At 42.2% G+C, this 17,991-nt stretch overlaps 1 protein-coding gene across 1 annotated transcript; it reads right to left on the bottom strand.

Annotated features, from left to right (window-relative positions):
* Positions 1-40: 40 nt before the first annotated feature.
* Positions 41-13,525, bottom strand: CLDN11 (claudin 11). Its single transcript, XM_019735325.3, has 3 exons — positions 13,044-13,525; positions 10,296-10,460; positions 41-1,327 (listed from the first exon to the last, which is right to left on the bottom strand). The coding sequence occupies exons 1-3, from the start codon at positions 13,270-13,272 to the stop codon at positions 1,095-1,097; spliced, it is 627 nt and encodes a 208-aa protein (XP_019590884.1). The 5' UTR covers positions 13,273-13,525; the 3' UTR covers positions 41-1,094.
* Between the last annotated feature and the right edge of the window lie 4,466 nt (positions 13,526-17,991).

The following is a 17,991-nucleotide window of genomic DNA, read 5'->3' as shown; positions in this document are numbered from 1 at the left end:
TATGTCATACCTCTAGATACCACAGAATATTAAAGGCCAGTTTTGCAGACAGTCTGTTATTTTATTGCACAGATTTCACTTAAAGAACAAAATGCACCATCAATATTTGGAGAGTTTGGGGTCTCAGATACTGATACACCATCAGTGTTTACACCCGTAAAGCCAAATTCAACAGTACAATTTATGTTAATATCACTTCAAGATGGCTAACAGAATGAAAATAGAGAAAAGGAAAAAAAGCCTTTAAAATGTGTTAAGTGGAAGCGTATGCAAGTGCAGGATTAAAAACTACATCACACAAACCTGGAAACCAAAAGTGTTTTGTGGAATGTCAGTTAGCGTTATGCTCACTTGTACTGTTATTTATCACACAAAGTCTATTTGGTTCATTTCCTTCATACTGATGAATTGAGAATTTCAGGAAAACCATGGTTATAAAAATGAACAATCTTGAAAAAGTATGTACAGATAAATGTAAAATCACAAACTAAACAATATCCCCACCCCTTGTCCTCAACTTACAAAAGGGAAACTCCCGTGAAGGGAAACTTCCACGATTCCCCTCCCTTGCCCATCCCGCGTCCCCAAGTCTATCTTTTTCTATCGCTTATAACTAAGTGACCTTAGAGCTGAAGAGGAGGGAGGGAACAGAGAGGCATCTTTATGAGGCGCCCATTGTCATCTGTAACAGTTTGAAAAGTCTCTTGTATTTCTCTCCCCCACACCCAGTTCAGCAATGTTTGCAACGTATTTAAAATGTAGAAAGAAGAAAAAGAATAAAATAAAAAATCATATATATATATATATATATATATATATATATATATATATATGAAGAAAGGAATGCCCAAGAGCTAATAGTGGGCAAAACCATGAGAAAACTGTGTGGGCATTATCTGAGCTAAAGATTTAAGACAACAAAATGGGGAGGGCGGGGTTGTTAAGACTACAAAATGCCAGACAGGATGCTTTTCTAGACCTTTGGCTTTGGAGCCAGACAGAGGAGTGGGCTCCCCCACTACGACTGTGGCGAGCAAACCTAGGGCCATGGGCCCAGCACCTGCAGCGCCTCCATGGGCAGGCCGGCAGCCCTCTCATACATGGGCGCTCTTGGCGTGAGTAGGGGAGCTGGAACCCGAAGAGTAGTAGAAACGGTTTTCGCCAAACGCCTGGGCATCTCCAGCGCAGCAGACGATGACACAGCCACCCACGAGACACAGCACAGCGCCGATCCAGCCTGCGTACAGGGAGTACCCAAAGCTCACGATGGTGGTCTCACGATGGGCACACACAGGGAACCAGATGGTGGCGACAATGGCGCACAGAGCTGGGGAGACACGGAGAAGGCTGTGACTGGACATACCCATCATACACCAGGGGCAGTGAGCAAGCCGCCCTTCATTCCACACACACACACCCCTGGCTTTCAACCAACTCCAGGAAAAATCGATACACACAGCTCTACTCCCTGGGTAATCGGAACCCAAATGTTTGCACATGTACAATAAGGTGATCGAAAGCTTGTGTCAAACTGCTAGGTCCTTATTTTTCTAACAGATGGCGGAGACAAAAGAAGTCCAATGTAAAAACGTAGAAATAAATCATTTAAATTCAAAATATGTGTTTGTATTTACTTATATATCTTTATATATCAAAGTGATAATTTTATTATTACATTTACCTAATTGTATAACAATTATCCCTATACATGTCTATTTTCCATTTCAAGTTCCAAGTTCCTTGAAGGCAAGGGTCATGTCTTAACCTATGTTTGTAAAGTCAGCATTTAGTTCAGGAAAGCACATAGTATGTGTTCAATGCATATCAGTTGAAAAACTGAATGACCTGAGCTATTTAGAAATGAGAAACAAGATAAAGCCCACTTCAATTTTCTACTATATTTTTTCAATTTAGTGAATTCACATTACAAAGACCTGAGAAAGCTATGAAAATTTTCTTGCTGTGGTAAATTATTGCTAGACATCAGTGGAGTATCAGCTAAGAGTCTGAGTTTGTGTTACGCTGTTCACAATCACAAAAATCTCAACACTAAAATGAATAGTCTTAGAGTAAAACAGTTTACCCAATCAAGGATTTTATGGTGATATTTGTTGTGATGGGATCATGATGGTAGCACTGCACAGTCTTGTACCAACAAGTCTAACTTTCAGATTTGGTTTAGATTTTAAAGACTACAATAAGAAACAGCCTCTATATCATCTAGGTTTTCCCCTCCTCATTAACAAAGGAACGAAACAAGGGCAGGCAGCAGCTTATAAAGAAAAAAAAAAAAAAGAAAGCTCTAGATCAGCACTGTCAAATAGTGTAGCCACAAGCTACGTGGGTTATCAACTGTTTCTCCTGAAGCCTGTGAGACTGAAAAACCGAATGCTGAATTGCAATTCACTTAAATTTACATAATCATATTGGCTATTGTGCTGAACAACACAGCACTAGACAAAGTAACTCCATAATTTCCTTTATCATGTGATTTCTCACAATTACAAGCAGAAGAGAAATTTTAAAGCTTGAAGCTGGGATAACACATTGATGTTCACAGACTAATAATAGTAACAACAACAATAATAATATTAATACTAATGTTTCCAATCATTAACCATAAATACTTCAATAAATTCAAGACAGAACATTGCAATAATACCTATCTTTAGTACCTTTGTTACTCTTAATTCAGCAAACTTTTTCTGATTTCTACTCACAGAGTGATTTTCTAACTTACCTCTATGCTCACAGAGAAGAAATATAGTTTTTCTTTAACATAAACCTTCAAATCTAACAGCCTGGTACATTAGAAAATGAAGGAAAGATTTGTCTTAACCATTTTGAAAGGCCTTTTAAACTATCTCATTGCATTTGTGTAGCTTGTAACACAGGCTTTTGTTGACAAAAGACTAAGTCCACCCCCACAAACTGGGAATAGACAGACCTCAACAGATGTGATTCCGATCCTACAAATGTATAGATCCCAAGTGGAAGTCAGAGGGAGAGAATGAATTTAGGGCCTTTGAATTGCTCAAATTGACTTTCTAAGAGCCTGAATTCACTCTGTTAATTATGAACTATTCACATATTTAAGCAGCTTATATAAATTATCTAAGAAGCTAAAAATCTATCCATATGTTAATGGCTGTATTTTTGTTCAAGAGTGACTACAATCATGCCAGCTTCTGTAATATTTGTATATGAGAAGATGTATTTTCCTTCTGTAAATAAAATGCCCTCCAGAAGATCAGTGTTAATTGAATCTTCACTGTCCAGCCTAGGGCTTTGAACACCTGATACAGGGGAAAGTCTTTTTCTTTCCTTCCTCTTGCCAATGTTCCACCTCTGGCACTCTTGGAGAACTGCTTCGCTATTACCGTAGGCATACTCGCAGGGAGGCACAAAGAAAAGCCTTTTTCTCTTTCAGGACAAGGGACTGAAACCTCTTCGCCAGTGTTTCAGCCAGAGATTACTGCTCTAGATTCTCTGTATCAATACACACTCCAGCTAAACACCCCTAGACCCCAAAAGTAGGAATTTGTCTGCTATGGGCAAAAACAGCAATCTAGCAATGGATTCCAAACACCCAAGCTTAACAGAGAGAAAAGTTGGGGAATGTAAAGCTGAATGCCACAGAGGAAAGAAGTTTTGATTCTGAAACAACTGATTTGGTTCAATCCAACTGATCTTTCCTATAAACAATTAACTGGTTTCAAAACAGCTTACAGTTAAATTAAGTTTTATATTTTTCAATTCTTTGTATTTACACATACAACACACACACACACAAAAGCATTCCCCACAGGTCACATAAACCTAACTGAACTTTTAGATTTGGTTTAGATTTCATAGAATAAGATTAGAAATTACTTCTGACTTCATTTAATTCTTCCCCTTATTAGTTTAATAAGCAAACTAATAAAACAAGATTATCTTCACATAAGGAAAGAATCAGGCTCAGTATTCCAAAAGTAATCATCAATCTTGATGTTGAGTGTTTTAGGGATTTTGTTAGATTTTCTTCCAGTATAATTCACTAGAAAAAAGGAAAAATCATAAAAACGTCTAAATATTTAAATAATGAACCTAAAGGACTAGATGAGTGAATGGGTGGATAGACACATATATGGATGGGTGGAAGAGAGGTGGTCTCATTTCAAGTCTACTTTCCACTTCACACCCACCAAAACTGACTTCCAAAATCATAAAACCTTCATGTGACTTTAACACACATAAAGTTACAAGCTCATGATTTACCTCATTAAAGATTGCCTTCTTTTATAATCCATGCAAAACAAGACAAATGAGCACCAGCAGAGTCTTTATTTCCTATTAGATAAATGAACTCTGAGTGGAATTCCTGTGGCTCTCAAAGACCAACCACATCAAAACCACTACAGGATGACAGACCGCCACACAACATGAAGGGAAATGAGAGGTTCACTGGAAACAGTGACCTTCAATTGAACTCACAATGAAGAATGTTTATAAACTAAAAAGGGAGAATTTACTCAACTTCAGCAGTGATTTGAAAGGAAAAGGGGATGTTTTAATCAATAAAGTTAAAAATGAAAGTCAAAACTCAACTAAAACATGAAATATTAATAGCACTGGCAATGATTTTTGGTTTTTTCTTTAAACTTTTGTAAGAGTTTATTTGAGCCTAATTTTTGGCCTTCTTGAAGACATAGAAGACATGTTAGATTTATTTCTATTTGGAGAGAGAGAGGGAGAGAAAAAGAGAGAGAGAGAGAGAGAGAGAGATTGATTGATTGATTGATTGATTCTAATGGTCCCCTCCGTTATTTAAGGAATCTTTTTTAAATGTTTCTCTTAAAAAGTCACCGTTACCTGTAAGATAAAGAAAATTGAAGAAAGATAGAGGGAATTTTCATTGGTTTCATGTCATCAGAATTTATTTTTAAATTAAATCTCTAAAAATAGGACAGGAGAATTTTAACACTCAGATTTTTCAATCTGTTTCTCCTTTCTACCTTCAGAAGATGCAATAGTTTACTGCACAAGTGGGAAAATTCTGTCATCTGTGGAGGGAAAGACAGTGAAAATTGAGGATAGTCTTAGCTTAAAAAACAAAAGAAGGAGAGAAGGGCAGAAGAAAGCTTCGCTGTGCACATATAGATTCATCTGGCCTTGTCCTCTACAAGTAGAATTCCTTGCTCTTCATTGAATAAAATTGTTTGCCTCTTTTGGTAAGTTTCAAATAATGTAATATAATGTATTCTTTAGTTGATAGAATACACCCTTATTAAAAGTTAACAATGATCTTGATGTAGCCAAATACAGAATATTTGGAAAGCCAATTTTAGAGCAATGAAATGTAAATGTAGTTTTTAATACCTTTAGGGACTTGATGACATATGGTGATATATGGAGTTAAATAAATATGAGGAAGTTAAAATTGGCACAGGTGTGTTTGGAGGTAACAACTTAGAGAAAGAGACAGACAAAGAGGCCCAGAAAGACAAGAGAGCATGAAACCAACATTTTTTCCTTTCTCCAATGAGCACCTCTGTTTTCAGGCTTTGTCACTTTCAGTATGAAGCACTGAAAGGACTTTTAAAAGCATCATTTCTAACACAAAGCAATATTTTCATTAAAATCACTTAAGTTAATCTGATTTATATCAAGATTATTGAAAATAATCTTCCTTGATATTACATCTGAGATTTGCTTAAAAAAAACAATCTGGGGACTGGAAGGAAAAGAGAAGCAGACAGATGAAGCAGATGGGCCATGAGTTGATCATTATTGAGAATGAATTTGGGTTTGTGGGGTTCATTAGACTATTCTTTCTACCATGTGTATGTTTGAAATTTTCCATAATAAATCCTCTCTTAAAAAATTCCCCCCCATTTAACACTTCACAATGCATTGAACACTGTCCTCTACAATCTATACTATTATCACACACGATCTAAATAGCAGTTAGCTCTAGCTTTTCACAAAGAAGCCAGTTAACTCAAGGCAACAAGTAATGAGATTTCTAACAAGCTGTTGGTTGGAGTTATATTTATTTGTTGTTCCCTTATAATTTGAAATTAGAAAAAAAGTTCTTTTCATTTATCATTCTCTAAATTTTGACTTAGGAAAACATAGCTGCCAAGGGACATAGATCTCTTAGACAATGACTTTTATGAAGATCTAATATATACCACAACCATCTAGTCAATGGAATATTTGAGTACATTATTTTCCTGGCCTGCTTTCAACATTTTTTCCCTTTATTTCTATTCCACACATCATTATATATTTTTTTTCTATGTCCTTTTTACAAAGCCAATCTCACGGTCGTGTTGTTTTTGTTTGTTTCGGTTTTTTAATATCACAGAATTTAGAGACTGGAGAGACCTCATAAAGCACTGAATTCTTCCAATTTTACTGATAAGGTCATTTTAAGCCACAACTATATTAAGATGCCATTTGATGTAGATTAAGGACTCGTTTGTATAAAGCTGATGAATTTGGAGGAAGACCTCTTCTAACTATTCTAATTAAGACCCCAAGATAAAGGGTATCACTGTTTATTCCACACCCAAGGATTCCTGTTCCCTGTAGGACATCTGATTCTGTGTGCATGACAAGCTCAATTTGTGCCACATTTGTATACACCCTTTATTTTACTGCAATTTCATTAACCTGTTAGTTCCAACTTAAAACACTTTTTTCCAATACAAGTAGTATTCCTGGGGCCATATTTTTTAAAAGGAGGAGAGAAGATGAAAGCATTCCACTCAGGAAGGAAAATGCATTTCCTTTCCTTCCATTCCTCACCCCATATCCCCAAAAAATACCCAAATCAAGTACTTTCTAAGTTACAGTGAGGTGAGACTCAGACTGAATCAAAACTAAGCTTGAGCATTTTCAATCAGGTAGCTTAATGTGGCTTTTTATAATGGAATAAAAAAACTCCAACTATTGATCCCTACACACATTTCTACAAAGTAAGCAAAGGAAATATTTCTATTAGACTAAGATTACACTTAGTGTTTCCAGGAGTTCACTGTCTCTCCTTACCAGTTCCACATGTGGAGATTATTACCCTGCAGAAATTAGACATGAACGAAGAATTCCCAATTGCCCTCTGAAGTAGATCTCTATTTCCTCTAATCAACAACAGCAATAACAATAGCAGCCATTTGTTGAGCATGTACTATGTGCCAGACACTCTGCTAAATCATTTGCATATATCATTTCACCATTTTTACCAACCTCAGAGGGAGGTATTATTGTCCCCATTTTATATAAAGTCTCAGAGACATTAAGTAATGCTCCAGTTCACACAGCTAGAACATGGTAAATCCGAGATTCAGTACAGTTGGTCTGACTCCAAATAAAATAAAGCAATTTGGGGCATAGACACCTCCTGCCTCAGCAGAGGCTTTTGAAAAACCACAGATTGGATTCGTCTCAGATCCGTTCCAATACGAGCAGCCGGCTGCTCCTTGAGCTACTCGTCTGGTTAAGAAGCCAGCAGCATCAGGCCCCCATTCGCTTCCCCACAGCAGGAACTAAACCCTCACACCATTAAACTTAGACTGCCGAGAAGACAAAGCTGTTGTACAACAGACATAATGTCTTTAAGCTTTCAAAAAAAAAATCATTAAAGATTTTCAGGGTCAGGAAGAACTGATTTTAACTAATTGTTTCCTAATAGTTTAACTTCTAGTTTCCATACCAAGATGAGCTTCAACACTATTTCCACTTCCCAGGTCCCCAAAGCCCCATGCTGTCTGGTCCCTTTGGTGAGTGACCACACCTCAGCTGGAGCACCATCGGTGACCTCAGGGACCCAGCGCAATCCCAGCACTGGCTTCTCCTGGAGAGGGAGAGTGGCAGAACCCAATCCAGAGTAACACAAAGGGAGCCTTCACTCTCTCTAGCTCCTCCCGCCCTCTGCCAACAGGGCAAACAAGGCTCTCTGGCTCCATGGGGAGAAACCTAGAGGAGTCCAGCAGGTGCTACACTTGAGACAATAAGCTTTACATTTCCAGAGCTAGCTCGTTTCAGTCAAAATAATATCCAACCCAAAGGCAAGGGGCCACCCCCTGAAAAATAAATCCAGACAGGAGTCACCAAAGAGGGAGCAGGTAACCCTGGAAATGCAACGATACAAAGAGGGCAAGGAGCAGTGCCCTCTGTCCAGTCCTAACAGCCAGTGACCAGAAAGCTGCAGCCTCTCTCAACAGCCCTGCCATCGTTTTACTCCAGGCAGCAAACGGACTGAGGAACTCATATCATTACCCAGTCCCACCTCACTTTCCTTTCCATGATTCTGTCCACATCCACCCACCCATTTGAAAAAGATAAAACTTTATTTAATTCAGGTAGGAAGTTTCAAACAACTGGTTGCTGTTTTTTTAATAACCCTTCTTATTTAACTAGACAATTCAGTTGTTATTTTTTTTGGGGGGGAGGGTGTTTTTTTGGTGGGGAGGGTGTTATATACCAATTTGTCTATATGTGTTTTGCTTTTATATCTTTATGTTCCATAGGGATTGAGTTTGGTTTTGTGGGGTTTTTTTTAATGTATTCTCTTCCTTGTGGATATTCTGTGACTCTTATATTGTAGACCAGAATTTCTAAAGATGAATACCTAACACAACAGACTCATCCTTCAGCTTTGCATCCTCAGAGCCCAAGAGAGAACCTTCTGGGGCTTCTGTAAGAATGAGAGGAAAGTCACAAACAACAGCAAATGTTTAGGATAAGAAGAGTTTCTCTGGATTCTACAAACCAGTTTCTACCCATTGGAAAGAGAATTTGGATACAAAGGTCTGACCATCAAAAGTACCACAAAAGGGGACCCCCGTGAGTTAGACGAAGCACTTGAGGCTGATTCCGTATTCTGTGTGTCACTCCCACACAAATTCTTTGTGGCTGGAACCAAAATGTCCATGCCCACATTCTTCTCTGGAAATTACAGTGGTTTTCTGGTCTTTTCACTCCTGTCACCGCGAGTGCGTGCACATACACGCACACAAACCCACACTGAATTCTCTGAGGCTTCACAAGCCTCTGAAAACCTTCATTGCTTTGCCACCTTGTGAAATGGTGCCCCTACCGCTCACATCCCCTCACCTCCCTGGTGTCACAGTTGCTGACCATCACTAAGTGGCAATGACCCAAACAGAGCCCTGATCCCTTCCCCTTATCCCTCAAGCACATGGTCTGATACCAGTTTGGGGATAGGAATTCCTTGTCCCAGGAGAACCTGACTTTATATCTAACCCAGTTCTCCTCACTGATATATCAGTGCACTTTGCAACAAGAGCTGCTGTTCTTATTTATGTCTAGACAGCATTCAGAATGTACTGATGGAATTAGCATTCAAGAAAAAAATAGATATGAAATCGCTGAAGAGAACAGAGCTAGACAGACTGTCCCTGGGTGGTTAAATCAAGCCCTCGGTGTGAGGGAGTAATCAGGAGAAGAGAATGAATCCATGCCATTTTCTGTGTGAGGACTGTCCCTCCCTCTAATCCGTAACCTGATCACCTTCCCTCCAACTCTCTGGGGTCCTCTTCTGCTCTGGGTCCCCCAGTCTGGTTTAGGTGCCTTGCTAAGTGTGTGCACAGCTTGTGTTGCTTTTTAAGATGAGCATATGCCACACTCTATCAAGATGCCCAAGTACTCAAAGCAGACACTGCCTTCTTTCCAGCAGCCCCAGTGCCACCGTGGTGCTTAGCGCTCAGCAAGCGTGCAATGAATGCTTATTAAATGAAAGGCTAAATCCTCACCTAGTGGTTTACCACCCTCAACATCTTACTTTTCTCTTGCCCTCCTCTTTCTCTATTCTTCTTTATAATTTAACTGAAGTTTTCAACCCTGGCTACATGTAACAGTCACCTGGGAAGCTTTCAAAAAATATCTTTGTCTGGGCTAATAACCAGACATTCTGACTCAGTTGACCTGCTCTGGGGCCTGGGTAATGGTGTTTTCAAAGGGGAAGTCCATCGTGAAGTCTGAATGGAGAGCTACTGCATAACTTTTTTCCATCCTTCTGGTCTCTCCCTTAGGTATTACCCTCAAAATCCTTTTGTTTGTTAACTTATGTTCATGTGCAGTGACCCACCCCCCACAGACATGACTTATCCCTCTGTGTGAACTGCTCATGACACACAAAGGGATATACATGGGGTGGGGGGTGTCTATTCTGCAGAGGACTCACTTGGCTTCCTTTCACATGTCTCTTGAGCTGGATGAAGCAGCAGCAAGAGCTGACACTCACCAGGTTTACTCAGAATTGGGCACCATACAGAAAGCTGTCTTACCCAGCAGAATGAGCATAACACCAGCCAGCTGAGCCCGCCTGTACTTGGCCACGCCAGGCTCGTGGCCCATTCGGATGCAGGGAAGAACCGTCAGCAGCAGGAGAATGGCCGGTAGGCCCAGGACTGAGGCTGCAATCATCAGGGCGCGGCAGGCCTGCACATAGCCTGGAAGCAAGAGAGCAGACAGGGTGGGTTAGACCAAGGGGCCCCTTGGATCCTGAACACTGCCTCACGGGAATTCAGCACCACTTGTCTTCCTCCCTCTTGCCCATTTCAGGACTTAGGATGTGTTAAATGTTACCCGTGATCGCTTCACATGTTTAAAGTGACACAGTGACAAAAAAAGGGAGGTTAAGAGCTGGAGAGACTGGATGGGGATCCCTGCTCTAGACCATTTGTCCAAGCTTCCAGGATGAAGGGGCCACGAGTCCGATTACATTATGACATCACCTTGGAAATATTCAGAATAAAACTTCAATCTTCCAAGAAGTCTTCCGTGATGGATGGGCTGTTGATAGTCAGTTGTTGACAGACTCTTGGGCAAGTTACTGAACTACTGTGTCTTGACACTTTCCTCATGTATAGAGTAAAAATAATCGTAGTACCTATGTCTCTCTAATAGAATTCAACTAAGATCAAGCTAGTTAATTCATGCAGCGCTTAGAACAGTGCCTAGCACCTGCTAAGTACTCTAAAAAGGTTGGCTATTATTACTGGTGTTAGTATTCCATGATCATTGCTTCAAAGGCATCCCTCTAGCCCCAGAGATTCCTAGAGGGAAGACACCTGGAGGTAACACAATGCCCACAACAGATGATGCAAACATAGTACAATTATGAATGGAGGAATAAGCAAGTTGAATAATAAGAGCAGAGTAAAACTCGAACTTGACACTGTCAAATAAAATGCCAGGTAACACTTTTATTAAGAAACAGCTTACAATATGTACAATATTTATGTAAAATAAATCTGACAAGATACTGGGAGAATATGACAAACTTAAATATATTGTTTCTCACTGAACCACTCTCCCTCCTCCAAAAACAAAGGGGGGGGGGTTGTATGTATTACTCTCCCTTTTGGCTTAGAGTGAATTAGAGCTAGTGGCATGGCCTGGGAGAGGCAGTTAATGACCAAGCTAAAAAACAAGCCCCAGCTCCTGCCTCACACACCAGGACCCTCATACCAAACCTGGCCAGGCTGCCCTGTGCACCAACACCCGACTGTAACACTCTCTTAGCAAGCTACGCATGCTTTGCCAGAATTCAAACTCTGTAAGAGTGCTCTTCTGACCATCGCCCATCTAGCTTCTTCAGAACTAAGGGTAATCAATCAATCAAGTATCTATTGCCCTGAAGATACCCAGAGAGACCCACAGTCTGAAGCAGACCTCTGACCATAGCCCTGTGCCCCTCTGGCTTGTAGGACAGCTGGAGCTGGCACAGTGGAGACAGTCAAATAGAAACCGAGCTTCTGAAATTCATGACGCAGGCTGTCCACGTGCTGGGTGTCAAGGCCATGTCTGGAAATCAAAAGATGAAGACTGAAATCTGTCCACATTCCCACCCAAAGTGTGAGGGACAGGGAGAGCAAGACGGATTAGGCCCTCCCTAAAATGCACTCCCCTCTGTCAGGTGGTCTATGTTTTTTAAAAATAAACTGCTTGGCACTGACTGCTTCATAAACTTAATTTCAGGGAAAGGAAGCAGAGAATACTTTTACACTTCAGTCAAAGGTTCCTACAAATATCTTGCCTGGTTTTTGATAAAAAAAATTATAGCTACCACTTACATCTACTACTGGAGCATCTACTACACCAAAAGAGGTTCACATTTCTCATCTCATTTAATCCCCAAAATAACCCTGAAAGATAGGGGATTGGTTTGATTTTAATTTTCAAAAGAAGACAACTGGGGTTCATAGAGGTTAGTAACTTGTCCAAATCACCCAAACTGTGAGCAAGGGACCTGACAGCCTCACAAAGACCTACCAATGCCAGCATGCCGTGAAGCTGGGTCCAGAACCTCTGTCATTCTAAAAGTCTAAAATGGAGAAAAGGATTGTGAAACCACAGGACTGACTTGCATGGTGCATACCTCCTGTGTGCGGGTGGCAGTGCTAAGTCCAGGAAAAGATGCAGGAAGATAGGACACCATCAACATCTTAGTGGAATTGAAAATGCAGTAGAAGTGGACTTATGAACAATGAACAAAAAACAAGTAGAAAAGTGCCCTGATGGTGATAAGAGCCAATACCAGGGCAGCAACAGGTAGGGGTGGGAGATTGACTCTGACTACAAGGACTAATAGGAGGCACTTAAGGAGAGGCTTAAAGGGGGAGCAGAAAGTCGGGGGGGGGGGGGGGGCGGGGGCACAAAGGGACCGGCTCCCAGACTGACGGCGTTGGGGGCCCAAGTTACTTCCCTTGTTAAGGAAATTAGGAAATGTCTTTAAATGCGCACAACCCACAAAGACATGGGCTGAGTTCCTTCTGTGTATCTAAGTCTCAGCTCATTAAGTTGTTAGAGTGACTCGGCCAGTGGCCACTACTATCCTCCCAAATTCCAGGTAAGAAAACTGAGGCTGAGAGAGGTTAAGTTCGTTGCTACCTAATTCCTCTACAACAAGGTGGGACTCAAAGTGTCAAAAAATGTGCTCAACAGTCTTCAAACCCTCAAAATGTTTTCTCTAGTGCCCCCCTCTCTGTCAAGGGTTTGGGAGCAGCCACTTGCAAGGCGGGGGTCCTTACCCGGCAGGATGAGGATGTCGACCAGGGGCTTGCAGTGATACAGCCCGGTGGCCATGACGCAGTCAGCCCACAGCCCCTTGGAGCCCAGTTCGTCCAGCTTGCGGCAGGTGGGGATGGTGTAGCCGCAAGTCACCACCCAGTCATTGGTGGACGTGGTGACGATGATGCCGATCCAACCCACGAAGCTCGTGACGAAGCCCACTACCTGCAGGCACGTGGCCACCATCATAGCGTCCCCGGCGTCCCCGCACCTCGCTCCTCACTGACTTTGCCTGCGCACCGGTCTGGACGGCTCCTGCCCTGGTCCCACCTCTCCCGCGCTCGCGAACCGCTGTCCAGCGACGGCCCGAGGCGGGACGCTGGAGGCGGCGACCGGCCACGAGAGGCTGCGAGTCTGGCTCCGACAGCGCGACGGGCGCACGGCTGGGACAGCGACGGGCTCACGGAGGGGACAGCGATGCGGCTGGGCAGCGAGCCCCCGCCCCCCGCTTTAAACCCTGTAGCCTCCGCCGACGAGCGCCAATCGGCAACGGCCCTGGGTCGAGCCGACCAATCGCAGAGCCGGGTCCCAAGTCGGGTGTGGAGGGGAACAAGGGGGCCGGGCGGTCACCCTGCCCGGCCGCGCCGGCGTCGCACGGCCAGGGTTGGAAAGTAAAATAATTCACCTAATTCTCTCCAAGAAATGCAGAGCGTCTAGAGGGCTCACGTCAGGCAAGAGTTCTATCTTGCTGGCAATTATGTGTCTTCCTGTTGCCCCTCGCATCTCTGTCTCCGCGTCTCCGCGACGCTCCATCCCACCTCAACTTCTTCCCGCTCGCTCCTTTCCAGATGAGAACAGGGACAGCCGTACTCCATGGGCGCCTGATACAGTTCCTCCTCCGCCCAGGATTGTAACTGATGAGCTAGGAACAGCATGAGAGAAGTTCAGTTGCCCAAGTTCACACAGCTGGTAAGGGGTAGACTCCATGGGCCCATCTCACCACCCACCACCCGCTAACCATTCCTGGGAACCTGTCCTGATTACCACTGCCTGAAAATTACTAAAGGGCTCATGAATCCCATTTGTGACACGTTAAAAGCTAGGCTGACTGCTCCAGGCGCCCTGTAGTAAGTTAGTATCTGCCCTCCACTGAGAACGCGGCCTGGCTCAGAGTGCTCTGTAGTGGGAGCTGTCACCATCATCAACATCATTAATCCATCTTCTCTCCAGCAATTCCAACAAGACCTATTGTTGCCTCTTTTTCTCAGGTAGAGAAGTCCTCCTATATTGACATTAAACAGTTTTAACTCCTTTTATACAATTGGCTTATCCCATTATATCCCTCTATCACCAGTCATGAGATGCAAAGGCGTGAAGGATTCCAGCACAAAATCTTCCTACTCAACACTCTAAATCTAAGATGTGGATCATAAATCATAGGTACTGAGCTTTGCCGTAGCTGTCCCTAAGGCTGAGGGTCAGGGCAAATCACCATGTCTTCCAGGGAAGACTGACCTGGGGGAGACCCCAAAGAAATCAAGCACACAAAAAGAAAAGGCTGTGTAATAGATGACAGAGCGTCAAGTATTAGGTTGGTGCAAAAGTAACTGCAGTTTTTGCAATCACAAGAGCCACCATAATCACCCAGGAGGGCAGTGGTTAAGAAGGAAGACCAGGCTGCCTGGATTCAACGCCTGGCCCCACCACTTAACGAGCTATGGGACCAAGTTACTACATTTTTCTGGACCTCAATTTTCTGATTGTAAAATGGGGATAAAAATAGTGCGTACCTCACAGGTTTCCTGATGATTATGTGAGTTAACATACATATAGAGCTTGAAACAATGTCTGGTACAAAGTAAGTCCTCCATAAGCCTGGGTTAGTGTTATTATAATATGATGGTTCAAAACTCTTTCTTTTGCACTCTTATGTGTTCTTCCTGTGTTCATACAAGTTTGATTTGTGGAAATTGTGTTATAGGAATATGTCCTTTTTATGAGTCAGTCATTGTGTTTGGGGGCATTTTATCACCAAGGTCTATTGATCTGCATGTTTTCAGATACTTCCCTACAACATTTTTTTTTAAAGGCTGCTTTATATTAATACAATATAAAACATAAAAATCCGGGACGGACAGGTGGCTCAGTTGGTTAGAGCGCGGGCTCTCAACCACAAGGTTGCTGGGTTTGACTCCCGCAAGGGATGGTGGGCTGCGCCCCCCACAACTAAAAATGGCAACTGGACTTGGAACTGAGCTGTGCCCTCCACAGCTAAGATTGAAAGGACAACAACTTGACTTGGAAAAGTGCCAGAAGTACACGCTGTTCCCCAACAAAGTCCTGTTCCCCTTCCCCAATAAAATCTTATATATCATATATATATATATATATATATATATATATATATATATATATCCAAGCAACATCATTTCATTGAAAAAGCAGTTATAAAATCTGTACTCCTATGCCTCTGTTAGCATTTGATATTCTAATGATAAAAATTCAACCAATCAGAATTCAACCATGCCCAGATCCTCCACAGGTCACACACATAGAGGTACTTATAAAGCCAGATTTCAGAACTCAGGCACTGAGTGGTAGAAAGAGTTGTGAAGATCTTGGAACGGAACCTCCTGAGTTCATATTCTGACTTCATCACTTGGGCTACCCTTAATTTATGTGACCCTCGGGTTCTTCATCTATAAAGGGAGAATAGCAGATGCCCCCATAGGGTTATTGTGAGGATTAAGTGAGATAACTTATACAAAGTGCCGAGCATTGATGGGCCCTCATAAATGTTAACTACTGTTAGTATTATTCATAGACAATGTAGAGCAATTGAAATTCTGAACACGCCCGGCATAGATGTACAAAAGCCAGTCAAAGGAGGCGAGCAAAGCATAACCTGTTAGAATGAATTAACCATAAGTAAAGAGAGGCCGGGTCCATTGAAAAGTAAGTGGGGCAGCCAGGGAAGCACAAGGAGCTGGGAGACAAGAAGCAGACAGCGGCCATAGGAACCCTCTCTTAGCCCCAGGTGATGGTATGGTGGCCCACAGACTCCAAGGATGTGGTCCACATTCCTTGGCTGTGACTTGATTCGCCAAGCCCTCCTTGCGATGAGAATCTGACCTCCCGTATAGCATAACTTAACCACCTGACATCCCAGGTCTACCACCATCCCAGGCACTCTGTCAGTTGTGAGATTCAGACTTTCAGGGTCCAGTCACCCCAGATAAATATCAACAGTGTGTCCCCAGACCTTCCAAAGGCCTTTCTAGGACTTTTCTCTCAGAAAATGTTGCCATCTTTTCACATTTCTACAGTATATAACAGAACAAGTAATTCCAGTTTCTTCCTGATACATGATTCCAGGTCTTTCCACCTTAGGTCCCATACTCTTTCCATTATGAAAAATGTAAGTCTTTCCTATGGCTTGAGCATAACTTCCTTAATCTTATTCTTATTTGAAGACCTGTCAAGGGGAGGAGTAGAGAGCCAATTAGTGCCCTAAACCCCAGATGTGTTCTGAAAAAGGACACGGCCTGGTTAACAGTTTTTCTACTGTTTACACCTAAAACTTAACATGGGCTTCAGTTATAGTGCTAATCCATGTCGCACTGGCAAATGTGTTCTGAAGCCCACATTGAAAGCAAAGCGTGGACTAAAGGAGTGGGCTCGCAGTGACTGCTAGTGGTTGTCTTTTATCATTGCATGGCTGGAAAACATTTTCTGAGTGGAGGGGCCCATGACTGGTAGAGAAACATGATTAACTGCAACGTCCCACATTCCAAACGTGTGATCATTAGAATCAAATGAAGTGTACATTGCTCTATGAAAACGTCCTTCAGATATTAAGAAAGATACATCACTTTAGGAAACCAAACATGAAAACAGAGGACATGTACGAAATTACTTAGGTGAGATTATTCATTTAAAAATACTTTTAATAAGACCTCCATTTAAAGGATAAATCCCTCTGGTGGATTTTAATATTTGATAATACAAAAATTTTACATACGCACATTTTTAGAAACACTGTAGTACAAATTCATAGTGTAAACAAACGTATCAAACAGAGACTTAGAAAAATGCATGCCCTGTGAGTTTTGGGGTTTTGTCTATTTTGCATGTGGCACAGTGCCTAACAAACATAAACCCACTCTATACACGTGTTCAATGGAGCTGAATAGAAGAGTTCTAAAGAAGAGAGATTGAATTTGCAAGCCTCCAAGTCTGACTAGGGTGCAGTCTTAGTCGATTAGGGCTGCAATAACAGAATACCACAGACTGGGTGGTTTATAGGCAACAGAAACTTATTTCTCACAGCTTTGGAGGCTGGAAGTCCAAGATCAAGGCACAGACCAGCAGATTCAGTGTCTGGTAAGAGTCCTCCTCCTGGTTCATAGACAGCAATCTTCTGTGTCCTCATGCGGTGGAAGGGACAAGGACTTCTCTGGGGCATCTTTTAGAGGCACTAATGCCATTCGTGAGGGCTCCATCCTTATGACCTATTCAGCTCCCAAACCCCACCTCCAAACACCATCACATAGGAGACTAGATTTCAACATGTGAATTTCGGGGGAGACACAAATATTCAGCCCATAGCAGATGGGAATCTGAAGACAAGCTGCAGAAGAAATCAGAAGGTGGGGATTAAAACTGGTCTGGGAGTGGGTAAGAGACAGAGTGAAGTTGATTGGTTGTCTCAGGTACTCACCTGTCGTCCTTAGTATAGTGGAGCCATCTATAATAGAAGGGAGGTATGCTGCTCAGGCCTCAAGCAGAAAACCCTAATCACCTAGAGATGCTGGCATTTATCATAGTATCTCCATCAAGAAAAGAGCAGCACCTTCACAAATTACTTCGAGTAGAATTTCAAATTCAGCTATTCGGGGGGAAAAATTGCCTTTCAAGGTCCCATTTCTTGGCCTTCATGGTGCCATTATAATACCATTCCTTTAGAAG

The sequence above is a fragment of the Rhinolophus sinicus genome, chromosome 17 (assembly GCF_057876585.1).
Source record: "Rhinolophus sinicus isolate RSI-liver-muscle chromosome 17, RSI-T2T, whole genome shotgun sequence".
Classification (NCBI taxonomy): Eukaryota; Metazoa; Chordata; class Mammalia; order Chiroptera; family Rhinolophidae; genus Rhinolophus; species Rhinolophus sinicus.
The sequence above is the reverse complement of the archived record's forward strand: the minus strand, read 5'-3'. Positions and strand labels throughout refer to the sequence as shown.